This window comes from Medicago truncatula, chromosome 8 (assembly GCF_003473485.1).
Source record: "Medicago truncatula cultivar Jemalong A17 chromosome 8, MtrunA17r5.0-ANR, whole genome shotgun sequence".
NCBI lineage: Eukaryota > Viridiplantae > Streptophyta > Magnoliopsida > Fabales > Fabaceae > Medicago > Medicago truncatula.
In genome coordinates, this window is record NC_053049.1 from 31625336 (window position 1) to 31638449 (window position 13114).

Consider the following 13114-nt stretch of genomic DNA (forward strand, 5'->3'; position numbering starts at 1 on the left):
ACTTGACAAAAAAAATAAAATATCATTCTTCTGAAAACTCATGCTCTTCTGAATAATGTATTTTATAAAAAATTGTTCTAAAAGAAAAATGAGCAAATTTCTAAGAGATTGTTGTTGATTATAAATTTGAGAATTAAATAAACATATGAAATGTGCACCTTTCCAAAAAAATTATGAAAGCATCGTGTTAAATAAATCAGTGGCTCCTATTAGCAGAAATCTCAAAAGCTAACTATGGAGAGACTTGTGGACAAAGAAACCGCCCAAGATAAAACTCTGAATGTTAACATAGATGGAAGACATATGTTTTACCAAGTTGAGTCATAAAACTGCTAGACAAGATTATGTTTATGATTATGGTATAAGATATTGCCATAAAAAAATAATGGTCGGCATGGTATATATATATTCAGAGCAGGATCACACTTTTCAATATATGTTAGACCATAATTTGTGAATTCTCTTAGTTGATTGCAAGAAGCTAACTTATGACATCATATGACCTCATATGTTAGTATAGGCCTTTATGACACAGATAGCTAATTATAGCAGTGATGTAAATACATGATAAGCAAGATGATATATTCTGCATAATCATCAAACTATGAGCTACTGTTGTGTTTATACACTGTCTGAAAATGCAGTTCGGGTAGCAGATTCATCATCATCTTTAAGCTCAAACAAAACTGCACATAGTTTAGTTATTTGTGTTTATCAATGTTCAATTAGAGGTAGATCTTGCTTAATTACAATCACATGGTGGAAGAGTTTGATGGGTCAAGGTCTTAATGTTAAGATCGATGATTCATCAAATAAGTGTTTATGTAAAGTGGATATAAAACCTTGGGTGTTTTCAAAGAGAAATGTTTGTAAGAGTTTAGAAGCTTATTTTTGTAAGATATATAGATGCGTATTGTGTGATCTTTCTTCAGCTAGATTTGGTGTTGGACTTGAACCATTGGAGTTTTTTTTTTTTTTTTGTATGAGTGATTATTGATAAACAAATGGTTCTTCTTTTTGGTGATTTGAGAAAAAAGGCTCTTAAGAAGTCTAATGCAGTTCCTTTAACTTTGAATGATGTTTTTGTTGCTAAGAAAGAACATGTTTTTTGTAATAAGTGTTTTTTTTTTTGTAACAAGGTTGTGTTGGTAAAATTCAGTTACTTCTAATTGAGTGTGATATTTCAATTCCAGGTGAACCTTGTCTTATAGTTCATATCAATAGCAAAATTGTGATGCAGGTGAAGAGGTTAAAGTTAAAGTTTAGAGGAAATAATGCTATACTTTTTTATGGACTTGAAGTTGAGGTTTGTTGGGATGTTTATAATTGACTATGTGGTACATCTTTAGAAAATGTTGTTTTCATGTTTACAACATGTTTCTCTCAAGATAAAACTTGGGATGCTCAACCCGTTTCTGATGCAAATGTTTTGCGATGGTATTTCTTTAAGAGGTTTTTTTTAGACCAAATTGTAGCAACAAGGTGTTGGTTTCTTACATGTTTTGTATGTTTGGAAGAATGAATAGAGTTGCGGAATTTTGGCATATTGAGTACTAACATAATTGTTAATGAGTTATGAAGTTGTGATTGATTTATCAAGGTTGCGATTGAATTACACTTTATTAAATATGAGAACTGTTTTTTGAAGGATACAGATGAGAACTTTTGTTTGTATGGTTTCATCCTTTAATTTATTCGTGCATTTGAACGGTTCTTAGAATTTTTCTCTTCTAAACGGGTGTATATTTTTCGACCAAGTGTTATTATGATTCAAACTAAAAAATAGATAGTCAAATATTTTTGTTGTTCATATTCTGCTACTTCATACTGTCGTATATTTTTAATCTTTTTGCAATAAAAATTCAACTTATCAAACATATAAGGTAATTATTGCAGAGTGCTAACTAATCTTGTCAAAAAACATTACAAGATAGTCAAGATACATAAAATAATTATAAATAAAAGTATAACAATCACAGTGCAACTGGATTAAAGCTGGAGGTAGTTTGTGAGAGAGAAAGAGATCAATGGATTACAATTACAATGAATATTATTTTGCTTTCTTTCTTGTTTAAAAAATTATCAGACTTTTTTCTTTCCAATTTCCACACCCGAGTCATACACTACACCATTTCGGTTGGAGTGTATCTTGTTATAATAAACTTAGGGAAAGAAAAAAAATACTCGAATGCAATAGCATGCATATATATCACCTATTCGAACACCCATGGAGCAAATATGTAGTACTTATGGCATGGATGTGAAAATAAACATCATGCTTTCAATGTTTTGTGTTGTTGACATTCCAATCCAAAAAAGAACTTTTAAATAACATGCACTTAGTCATTTTTTAACAAAGATGTAACAAAAAAAAAATGATTGTTCTTTTATGTTTGACAAATTTTAGACAAATTAACTAAAAATGAGGTGCAATTAACCACAATTCTAGAAGGTACCGAATTCCAAGGAACTCAACATATTACTCTAATTTTTATCCATAAGTATGATGATCTTAAAAATGTTTATCACTTTGAACCAGTTGTTGTCAATAATCTCAAAAAGTTTAACACAAGCCCAATAAACTTTAGTAAATACAATTTCTATATAATATAGAAAAATCATGCAATGTATATACCACAACTTAAATCACAAAGAAATCAACCAAAAATCTTCAATTAAATTATTATCAAAGACCAATGTGTAAACCCTAATTCCCTTTCAAAAAACGTAAACAAATAAAACCCTAAATGCAATACCTCAACCAAAAAATTGAAAAAACAAGTTTATTTGATTTCAATTTTGTTTTGATATTATTTTAAAATTAAATCAATTTTAATTTTCATCCAAACAATGGATGTCACATTAGCACTAATATAAGTGGTGTGTCTAAAGGAAATGTGTTCATAGAAAATGAAGGTTCAATCAAATTAATAAACAATACAAATTTTTCTATAAAAATACAATAATAAACAATTAAAATTGTATTAGAAAGACAATTATTTTAAGACAAATATTTTTTTTTGTTACATCAAATAATATTTTAGTACATTCATATAAACTGTTTTAGGTCATTTATGGGATGGTGTTGTTGTAATACAATCTGATTTTCAATCTCTAAGAGCTATTGAAAATGAACTTATTGATTCCATAGGGGTTTTGGTAAGATGGAATGATGGTGGTTTAGGTGATTGTTCAGGTAATTAATTGGGTTGGATCAAATGTTTGAAAGTTGAAGTTGTTTCAATTCTGATTCCTTGTAAAAGTTTAGGTGGAAGAATCTATGAGAAAATTGGTCAACTTCAATCTCTTAGGAAATTAAGTCTTCATTTTACTTGTTGGTTCTTTTCCTTTCTCCAAGTTTCCTTCCAAATCTAAGAGGTGTTTATCTCTTCAATAGCAAGCTTTCAGGTTCTATTGCTCCTATTGCAAATTGTCCAATGCTTTTGATGTTAGTCATAAATCACTTATTGCTGAAATCCCTTCTGGTTTAACGAACTCAACTAGAATTTTCAGGATTAATTTGAGTTATAACTCAGTTTCTGGTTCAATTCCTAGCTTACTACTCACTTTCAAGGCTTAGAATTCTTGATCTTTCAAACAATGCTATCAATGGTCGTTTTCCTTTAAGCTTCACTAATCTATCTTCTCTTGTTTCGCAGAATCTTGAAAACAATCAAATTGAAGATCATATGTAACCACATATGATATACCTAATAATTTTTGACATGTTACACAAGTAACACAACCGTTCTGTGCTTAACTTGAAAAACAATAAACTTGATGATAAAATCAAGAGTTGGAAATATCTCAAGCATTAGTCAAATTGATGTGTCTCAGAACAAATTTGTTAGTGAAATTCCTGATTCTTTTACTAAACTAACAAATCTTAGTTCATTCAATGTTTCTTACAACAATCTATTTGGTCATGCTCCATCACTACTCTCCAAAAGATTCAATGCTAGTTCATTTGTAGGGAACTTTGGTCCATGTGGTTACATAAGTTCAAAACCATGTCCTTCACCACCACCACCACCTCATAATCTTCCAGCTCAAACGCCAGAAGAACTTCCTTCAAAGTCACATCAAAGGAAATTAAGCACAAAGGACATTATCTTCAGAGTATCTGGTGTTCTTTTATTGATTTTTTTTTTTTTTTTTGACATAAACCAAGCTTTTGCATTAAACAGAGGGCAAATCGTTACAATAGACTGATAAACACCTATCTGGAATACATCCATTCCAACTCTTACAACCTACAGCTTTTGATAATTGAACAAGGCTATGGGCCACTTTGTTGCAATCTTTGCTAATGCTACAAACAGAAACATTAACTAACTTAGACATGTATTCTAAACAATCTAAAATTAGAGGTTCAATTTCAGCCAACACAAAATCACCATACAGTCTTTTCACCACCGTTTCGGCATCAGTTTCAATAACAAACACTCAGCCAGCAGCGGTGAATAGGAAATACCATCAGATTTGGTTTCAGCAGACAGAGCCAATCCTGCAGCATTGCGAGCAATGAAGCCCCACCCTGTACTCCCGTCTCCGAAACACCCTGCACCAACATTAACCTTAATTGAACCAAATGGGGGAGGCTGTCATCTAGGGACAACACACACCTGACCCCTTTTAAGAGGCAGATTTGCAATCGAAAATTCCTCCACAAGCGCAGACACCAGTGGCGGATCAAAATCAACATTATTGAAAACTTTTTGATTCCTATGCTTCCAAATTAGCCACAGGGAGGTGCCAAACAGTTGTTTCACACGCTGCTCAGGGACAGCCAAACACTTCTCCATCCAGCTCAATAAATCTAACTGCACCGGAACATGTATCCCAAGAGGAGACGCAAACCAAACTGCCATAGCAGCGGGGCAACGCATGAATAAATGATCCCTGTTCTCAATTTCAACATGACAGATAGGGCAGTTCATATCCAGACTTATGCCTTTCTTACCCAAATTGCTCCTGGTAGGCAGGATATCCTTCGGAAGACGCCATAAGAAATTCTGCACACTCCTCGAAGCCGGAGTATTCCAGATTTGCTTCCATATCACAGGGTTGTTTGCAGAAGAGGACTCAGCTTGGTTAGAGAAATTTTCATCGCATAGGGCATGATGAGCAGATCTAACAGAGTAAATCCCATCCTTCTCCCAATGCCAAATGATTTTATCCTCTGGCTGTCTCATGGATAAGGGAATTTTGATGATTTGATGCGCCGCGTAATTGTTGAAACTATGGAAAATAAGGTCTCTATTCCACTGCTTTGTGTCATAATCAATCAATTCATCCACACTAAGACTCCCACTCACATGGTTCAGTTTGAATTCACGCTTTGAGGGGATCCAGTCTTTATAGCTATCTGCTGACAGATCATTTCTTTCTCTTGATTTGGGACATTTTGACTATATGACACTTCCGATTTCTCAAAGTTCACCAATTGGCCCGAAGCTGACTGATAAGAATGTAACACTTGCATAATTGTGGCCGCCTCAGTAAGGTTGGCTCTTGCAAACAACAGGCTATCATCTGCAAAAAGAAGGTGGGTAATTTTTGGGTCGCTCCTAGCCACTTGAATGCCATGAAGATTTTGCTTATTTCCTTCACGTTTCAACAAGCCAGACAACACATTTGCACACAAGATAAAAAGGTAGGGAGATAGGGGATCTCCTTGACGGAGGCCCTTTTCCGGTCATTGTGTTGCACCCGTGTCCTTGTTAGTTGTAATAGCTGCATGCACGAGTTCAGAGAAGTAAGCTTGCAACAGTTGTTATATGCTTAACAGCTTAAGTAGACAACACACACACACACACACACACACTACCAGAACAAATAAACAAGAAACAAAAGAAACGGTATACACAACAGGGATGGGATGAACAGATGCAAAAGTAGAACAAAAATATAACTTTAAGCTATAAATTCAGGTTTGATTAGTTCCCCTTGAACATGCAAACAGGTGCATCATGTGCAGAGCAGAGGCACACAAGCTCTTCTCCAGGAAACCCATATTTGATGCACTTGGGGTTCAACTATTTGTTGTTGTTCATGAGCACATAGAGTCAGAGGTATTAGCAAAAACATCAACTTCAATTATTTGTTCTTTCAATCAACTAATCATTATTTGACTTATTATCATATTGGAGTAGATCAAAGATTTTTGGCCTCGGTACTGGGGTGGTGGTGTACTTCTTGATCGGGGTAGGGATTTCTTCAAAGCTCTTGGAGGGTGAAAACTACTCAAGGAAAAAATTTTCTCAGGATTTTTGTTGAACCCTCGAGCAATTTGCAATTACAAGCGTGCAAAGGCTACAGGATTTCAAAAAAACTTTAGAGGGGAAGGAGAAATAAAGGGTGGACTCTTCATAGTAGGGAGTGGAAGGACTGGCATTGCTTACCAATTTATTGAGATGAACTTTGGTGATTGGGCCCCTATAGCCGAAGTAATCGAAATTTGTACCCAGCTGCAGGTTATTGTTCATGTGTTTTCCATTTCCTGCCCTGTATGAATACTGTTCCCCTTTATTTTACAGTTTTTAACCAAATCTTCTGTATCTCATGCAGAAACAACAGCAAGAGCTAAGTGTACGTGAGGAGCCTTAAAAGGAAACAGTGACTGGATATACTGCATGAGTATTCACTATAATTCTGTTCCTTGAATATAACTCCATCTCCATTACAATTATTGCACAACATAGTAATATAGAAATCAGCAGTTGCTCATGCAATCTAAATGGATCAACACTAATTCCAATGTAAATTGATCCAATACTGTATTATTTTAGTTTTTACTATCTGTTTTCTGTTAAAAAAGTATATTACATAAATATATAGAACCAAATAAAATGATAAACTAAAACTGATGAAATGGTATTACTAGTAAACTCGGAGGATCGACCCGCTATACAAAAGATACCGATACAGTAAATGAACAATGGGTGGAGATGAATCTCATTGAAGAATGATAGAAGATACATGACACTCTCAATGAGAAGAGGGAGCCCTCTGCTGAGATGAGAATCAACTCCCATTACTCATCGACAAACTACCAACTACACACTCAACATACCCCCATGTTACCCTTTATAACAACCCCACCTTACCCTCCAATCACAACGTGCCACCTGTCTATTCAGCTATAATTTCCCCTCTCCTTTCTGACTGTTTTACTCTATACTCACTGCACTTTGTTGCATGCTCATCAGAATTTACTAAGATATAGATTCATTAGGGAAACAGTAACCTGAATATGAAAGACTGCCTTATTTAGAGAGAAAAAATCAGTATCTCCAAATATGCTTTTGATAGTTGAAATTATTGAGAAAAATCAAAGTCTCCCATTGACTAGAGATAAGATCTGAAGGAGTCTATAAGGAATGGACACCACTCACCTTAAAGTCGGATTTGTTGGGTAGAATCCAAATCTAAGATGGTGTTGAAGTCTGTTCTATTCTATCGGCCACCCACTATAGTATTCACCCACCAAACTCAAGCGGGGCATATTGAAAAAAACTCCAACTGTCACATTTGACTAGAGATAAGGCCTGAAAGTGTTAATAAAGAATTGGAATCTCTAATCTTGAAAGCTGGCTTTGAGACGTTGAGTTAGATCCAAATCCAAGAGAAATAAATAATCAACAGGGGATAGTGAAGAAGTTTAATTGATACAAAAGAACATATAGACGATATCCCATCTGCAATGACTTCAATACACAATCACCAAAAGTCTCCATATGAACACGTTCCATCTTTAAACAAGTGGAACCGGGCTGTGTCTCTTACAAGAATCTCTCTATGGGTGATCTTAGAGATATATTTAGTTGCATTGTGGCAATCGCTACAAACCCTCAGATTTTTAACTACTCGTATGGGCAGACCAGGAGGAATAAATAACAACCCAAAGGCAATTGCAAGCTTTTCACTGTGGTGGTTAAGCATCTTTATTTTCTCTGAATCACCAACATCATGCAGAACAGAATTCATATCAGGCACATAACCCTCTTTTATCATTTTGTAGTTCAACTTTTCAAGCTCAGAATATATCTGATCTGAAAATGGATTTGACTTATCATCGGCAGAGAAAACGTGCACTTGGTTCTTGTATTTGATCCAGCTACATCCCGGTTCCTTTCTCAGACCCTTATCTCTCATATCTTTTCTTAACCTAGCAACTTCCTCCCATTTTCCTTTAGCAGCATATACGCTCGAAAGTAAGACATAGCTAGCAGTGTTATGTGGGTCTAATTCCATAAGAAACTCAGCTGCCCACTTGCCAATGTCCATGTTTCCATAGAATCTACACGAGCTTAATAAGGTTGCCCAACTAATTGCATCAGGACTGAAAGGCATCTTGTTTATAAAATTCCTTGCTTCTTCTATCCTCCCAGCTCGGCTGAAGAGATCAATCATGCAAGTGTAATGATCTTGAATTGGTACAATCCCATGTTCATTAATCATAGATTCAAATATCTGATTTCCTTTTTCCACTAATCCTGCTCTACTACAAGCTGAAAGAACCCCAATAAATGTAACCTTGTCCGGTTTTAAACCATGGGCTAGCATGCTTTCAAATAACCCAATTGTTTCATTGGCTTTACCAAACTGAGCATATCCAGAAACAAGTGCAGTCCATGTGACTTCATCCTTGAAGCTAATTTCATTAAAAAGTCTATGGGAGTCTTCAATGCTTCCACATTTACCATATAATGTAACCAAAGCATTGGAAACAGTGATAAAAGAAATTAGACCAGAAGTGAGAGCTCTAGCATGGAATTGAGCACCCTCTTCTAGACTTGCAAGGTTTGCACATGAGCTAATTACACTTCCGAGGGTGAAGTCATCTGGCTCAATTCCATATTTTTGCATATCACTAAATGTTTTAACAGCTTCTTCACTATAACCATTTTGTCCGTAACCCACTAACATTGCAGTCCAAGACACAACATTCTTGCAAGTCATCTTTTTGAAAACTGCTTCTGCTGATTTTATATTCTTACACTTGCAATACATTGCAACAAGAGCGCTGGCGACAAATATGTTATCTTTATAATCCGTCCTAATAATATAGGCATGAACTTGCTTTCCTTCTTGCAAAGCCATAACACTGCCACAAGCAGTTAAAACACTTCCAAATGTATACTGATCCATCTGTAGATTTTCCAGTTTCATCTCCCTGAAAATATCAATTGCATCTCTATCCAACCCATTCTGAGTAAACCCCGTAATCATCGATGTCCAAGATATCGAATCCCTTTCTCGCATTTCAAAAAACAATCTTTTTGAATCTTCAACCCTACCGCACCGCATCAATCCCATTATCAACGTATTATACATAACAACATTCTTCTCAGGCAACTCATCAAAAACCTTCCTTGCACAAGATATCATCCCCATCTTCGAATACATATCCACTAACGGACTCCCAACAAAAACATACGACATAAAACCAAACTTCACCACATGTCCATGAATCTGCCTACCCAATTTCACACACCCTCGTTTCGAAGCAAGTATAAGCAAAGTCGAGAACGTAATCCGATTCAAATTAATCGACCCATCATTCTTCAACATCAAATTATAAGCCTTTACAGACTGATAAATCAAGCCACAACCAGCATAGCCCGAAATAAGTGAATTCCATGACACCCCATCTCGTCTCGGCATTGCATCAAACAAGTATTCCATCTCAGAAACACGACCCAGTTTCGAATAAGCGGAAAGAATGGTGTTCCATGAGTAGAGATTTGGGTGGGGCATTTGATCGAACACCTTGCGGGCGTAAGGGATTGAGCCGAGTTTGGCATAGGAACTGATGAGATTGTTTAAGAGGAAGGTTTCAGGGTATGGAAGGGTTTTGATGATGTGAGAATGGAGGTTTTTTGCTTTGGTGAAGTTGCGAGTTTCGCAGCAGAGTTTGAGTAATGCACAGTAATGGTTTGAGGAAGAACAGTGGCGGAGCCAGACCAAAACTTTTGGGGTGGCCGCCATCATCGGCCTTCCTCTTCTTCCTCTTAAAGCGGTGCTGTCACAGAACCGAACCTGCAAAAAATAAAACCGTCAAAACACTCCACAAGGCATGACAGCAGCCCCCCTGAAAAACCTGCTGCTACTCCACCAAAAACCGGCACCTATCTTTGGAGACATTACGAGGATTCCAACACCACTCGTAATAAAGGCTAGTCGAAATATTGAGTCTATTCAAGCACCACTTCCACGACAAAACCTTAATTTCAATCACTAATTCATCCTCCTCCTTCCTATTATTTCTAATAACAATACATTGTTTCAATGTTAAATCAATTCTAATAACATTTAAATTTCATAACAAAACCAGTTTCGATTTCATGGATATAACATACATGATTTCAAAATAGACCAATTTATATCTCACTTTTGTCCCATTCAATTTCAGCCTGTTTCCAAAATCAAATAACATTATAACAGTAACTCTGTAACTCTGTAACAATATAGCTTAGTAGACGGTCTATTTCCCATAGTTCTCTACCATTGTGTAGTGTTCAATTTTGATTTCCTATTCTCCTTCAACAATCAACACAGTTTCAAAATCAATTTTTGTAATTCAGTTTTGATTTCTCATTTTCCCTTTTGTTTTTATTAGGGTTATGGGAAATTGAAGGTGAAACCAAATAAAAAACCAAATTCAACACCAAACAACACAGTAGGATTCGAAAATCAAAGTGAAAAGTTGAAATCTAAGCAGTAGGATTTTCACTTACAATTGTTAGTTAAGGTTTGTGCCTTCGTAGAGAGATGGGGAAGGACGAAATTGATAGAGAAGAATCAGAGTGAGCATCGACGGAAGGATCAGAAATGGAGGGTTCCGCCGTCTCCGCATGAATGGCGGCCATCCATGAAGGAAGTCGCATTCGCAGTGGCGGAGCCCGACTTTTCATCTTAACTTTTCCTGTTGAAACAGTTTCAAAATCAACTAACAATACATGGTTTCAATGTTACATCAATTCTAATAACATTCAAATTTCATAACAATAGCCGGTTTCAATTTCATTGAAATAACATAAATGATTTCAAAATGAACCAATTTCACTTGATTTTCATAAACAGAAGACGATGATAGCTGAATACAAAAGTTGAGTCAGGTTTGATAGATCTTTCTGATGGAAAATGCCATGAATGTTTCTACTTTTCATGACAAGTTGCTAGAACATGCTAGTCATATACAGAAAAACCAAACACTATCAAAAATAGAGGAAGATTAGCTCATCTAGGCATGCTAGAAGTTGAAGATATGCTTACATTTTTTTGAATCAAATAAGCTTACATTTTCCATCTTTTCCACCTCTACTATTTAGGATTATTGATTACGTCCTCCTCTCAAAGTCATTGGCAAAGGAAGTAAGTTAACTTTTCTTAATTACATATAGTAACTCTAAAACAATTTGACTAGTTATCAGGCTTTCATATTCTACTATTGTTTAAGACAATTATTTAAAACCGAGGCTTTCAATTGGAATTCGTCTCTCACACTCAATACAATTATTTAAACACAAGTAACAGTTCAGTAGCAATCAGAGTTCATGTTCTAAACCATAATAATAAGCAGAACATTCATGTCTTCTGTAGTAATCAGTAGCAATCGAAAACTAAAAAAATTCAATTTCACATTACTAAAGAACATGTAATCATCAAATCAGAATCAGAATTGAAGGAAATTACATTCAATTTCACATTACCTTACAAGTTACAACAATTAGGGTTTGTGGAGAGAGATGGATGGAGATAGCTCTCTAAACTAAAGAATCAATACAGAAGATTGAGGGGGGTGCGGCGGTGATGGATGGAGAAGGAGAAGAGTGGTCGCGGCTCGCCAGCAGTGGTGTGGTGGTGGATGTTGTTCGGTGGTTTTGCTTTGGCTGGGAGAAGAAAAAAGAGGAACGCGCATCAGATGAAAGAGAAAGGGGAAGATGCTTAACATCAATCTATGAAGTTTGCTATGAGGTTTCCATCAATCTATGAAACACAATCATTCATCAGTGCTTTGAAGGTAAAAGATGCTTAACATACTAAAATAAATCACAACTAAAATAGAACCAGCGGTTGCACTTGCACTTGCACTTGCACTTATAAAACCATAGTCTTTGCTTGTTGATTTTTTCCACCTCATAATAAACTTTTACCATATTCAAATTTTATTGTGTTCAACTTATACTAAGATCAAATAGATCTTATATATTTGAATTGTGGTAAAGAACTCCACAAACCTCTATGAACAATAAGCAAGTAAAATCACAATTTTGCAATCCTTCAAGGATGATTTAATATTAAATTTTAGTTTTTCAGGAGCTATATTCCAAACCTTCATAAACAATTATCAAGAGACTTCTTTATTTGAGCGATCCTTCAGGGATCCTTAAAATAACAAATTAATTCTTCGAGAACTACATTACATTCTCCATGTGTAACTCTTCAATACCTTCCTTTTTTTTTTTTTTTTTTTTTAACAGATAAAATATATCTTATTTTCAACCATAAACCTATCAACACCAAATAAGATCATGATTTTTGCCATCCTTTGAGGATGCTTGATATTAAATATTTAGTTCTTCAAGAATTATATATATCTCAAAACTTTAAAAATTTGATTGTTTGCAATCCTTCAGGGACAATTCTTTTGATCTTCATATATATTTAGTTTTTCAAGAATTATATTACACATTATCTTCATAATAATAATCAAGAACAATTCTTTTACGCAATCCTCCAGAGATGCTCGATGTTAAATTAAAGATATTCTTGATACATCTTGAGAGTTTTTAAGTTTAAAATATAGTTCCTTCAAATACTTGATACATGTTTGATCATTTCTTTTCTTTTGAGAGAGAAGAAAAAAAATTCTCCAAGCTGATATGATATAACTCATATTATAGAAACATACACCATTTACATGATTTGTTTGCTTACTTGCAGCTACAAAGACTTCATTGTTGAAAACACAAAATCTTAATAAAAAAATTGTTTGAAATCGATTTGGACAGAAATGAATGATTCAGGAGAATATTTATAGATTCAATATAATGATATGGATAATTTTAAGTACAAAATGGAGGAGTTGAATTTGAAAATACTCTTA

General features: G+C 34.9%; 2 protein-coding genes and 1 pseudogene across 6 annotated transcripts; 2 read left to right on the forward strand and 1 right to left on the reverse strand.

Annotated features, from left to right (window-relative positions):
- Positions 1-604: 604 nt before the first annotated feature.
- On the forward strand, positions 605-1544 carry LOC25501451 (uncharacterized; annotated as a pseudogene).
- Positions 1545-4141: 2597 nt separating this feature from the next.
- Positions 4142-12252, reverse strand: LOC25501453 (putative pentatricopeptide repeat-containing protein At1g68930). 5 transcript variants are annotated; one of them, XR_005643405.1, is made up of 5 exons: positions 11718-12252; positions 10743-11357; positions 7398-10044; positions 6405-6507; positions 4142-5736 (listed from the first exon to the last, which is right to left on the reverse strand). XR_005643405.1 is itself a non-coding variant. In XM_039828556.1 (3 exons), exon 3 carries the CDS (start codon positions 9994-9996, stop codon positions 7723-7725), a length of 2274 nt encoding a protein of 757 aa, XP_039684490.1. In that variant the 5' UTR covers positions 9997-10044; positions 10743-11355; positions 11718-12252; the 3' UTR covers positions 6643-7722. The 5 variants fall into 5 exon arrangements, 2 of the variants coding, with proteins under 2 accessions (XP_039684490.1, XP_024627505.2); XR_005643406.1 differs by lacking the exon at positions 6405-6507; XR_003007495.2 differs by having other exon boundaries at positions 6405-10044.
- LOC25501452 (peroxiredoxin-like 2A) lies at positions 5735-6833 on the forward strand. Its single transcript, XM_013590690.3, is given in 3 exon segments — positions 5735-6074; positions 6156-6476; positions 6571-6833. Coding segments are annotated over 3 exon segments (462 nt in total). The 5' UTR covers positions 5735-5972; the 3' UTR covers positions 6610-6833.
- Positions 12253-13114: the final 862 nt, after the last annotated feature.

Coding starts and splice junctions, on each gene's coding strand:
- LOC25501453 (XM_039828556.1), bottom strand. CDS start 9,996: ATGATGGCGGCCACCCCAAAAGTTTTGGTCTGGCTCCGCCACTGTTCT.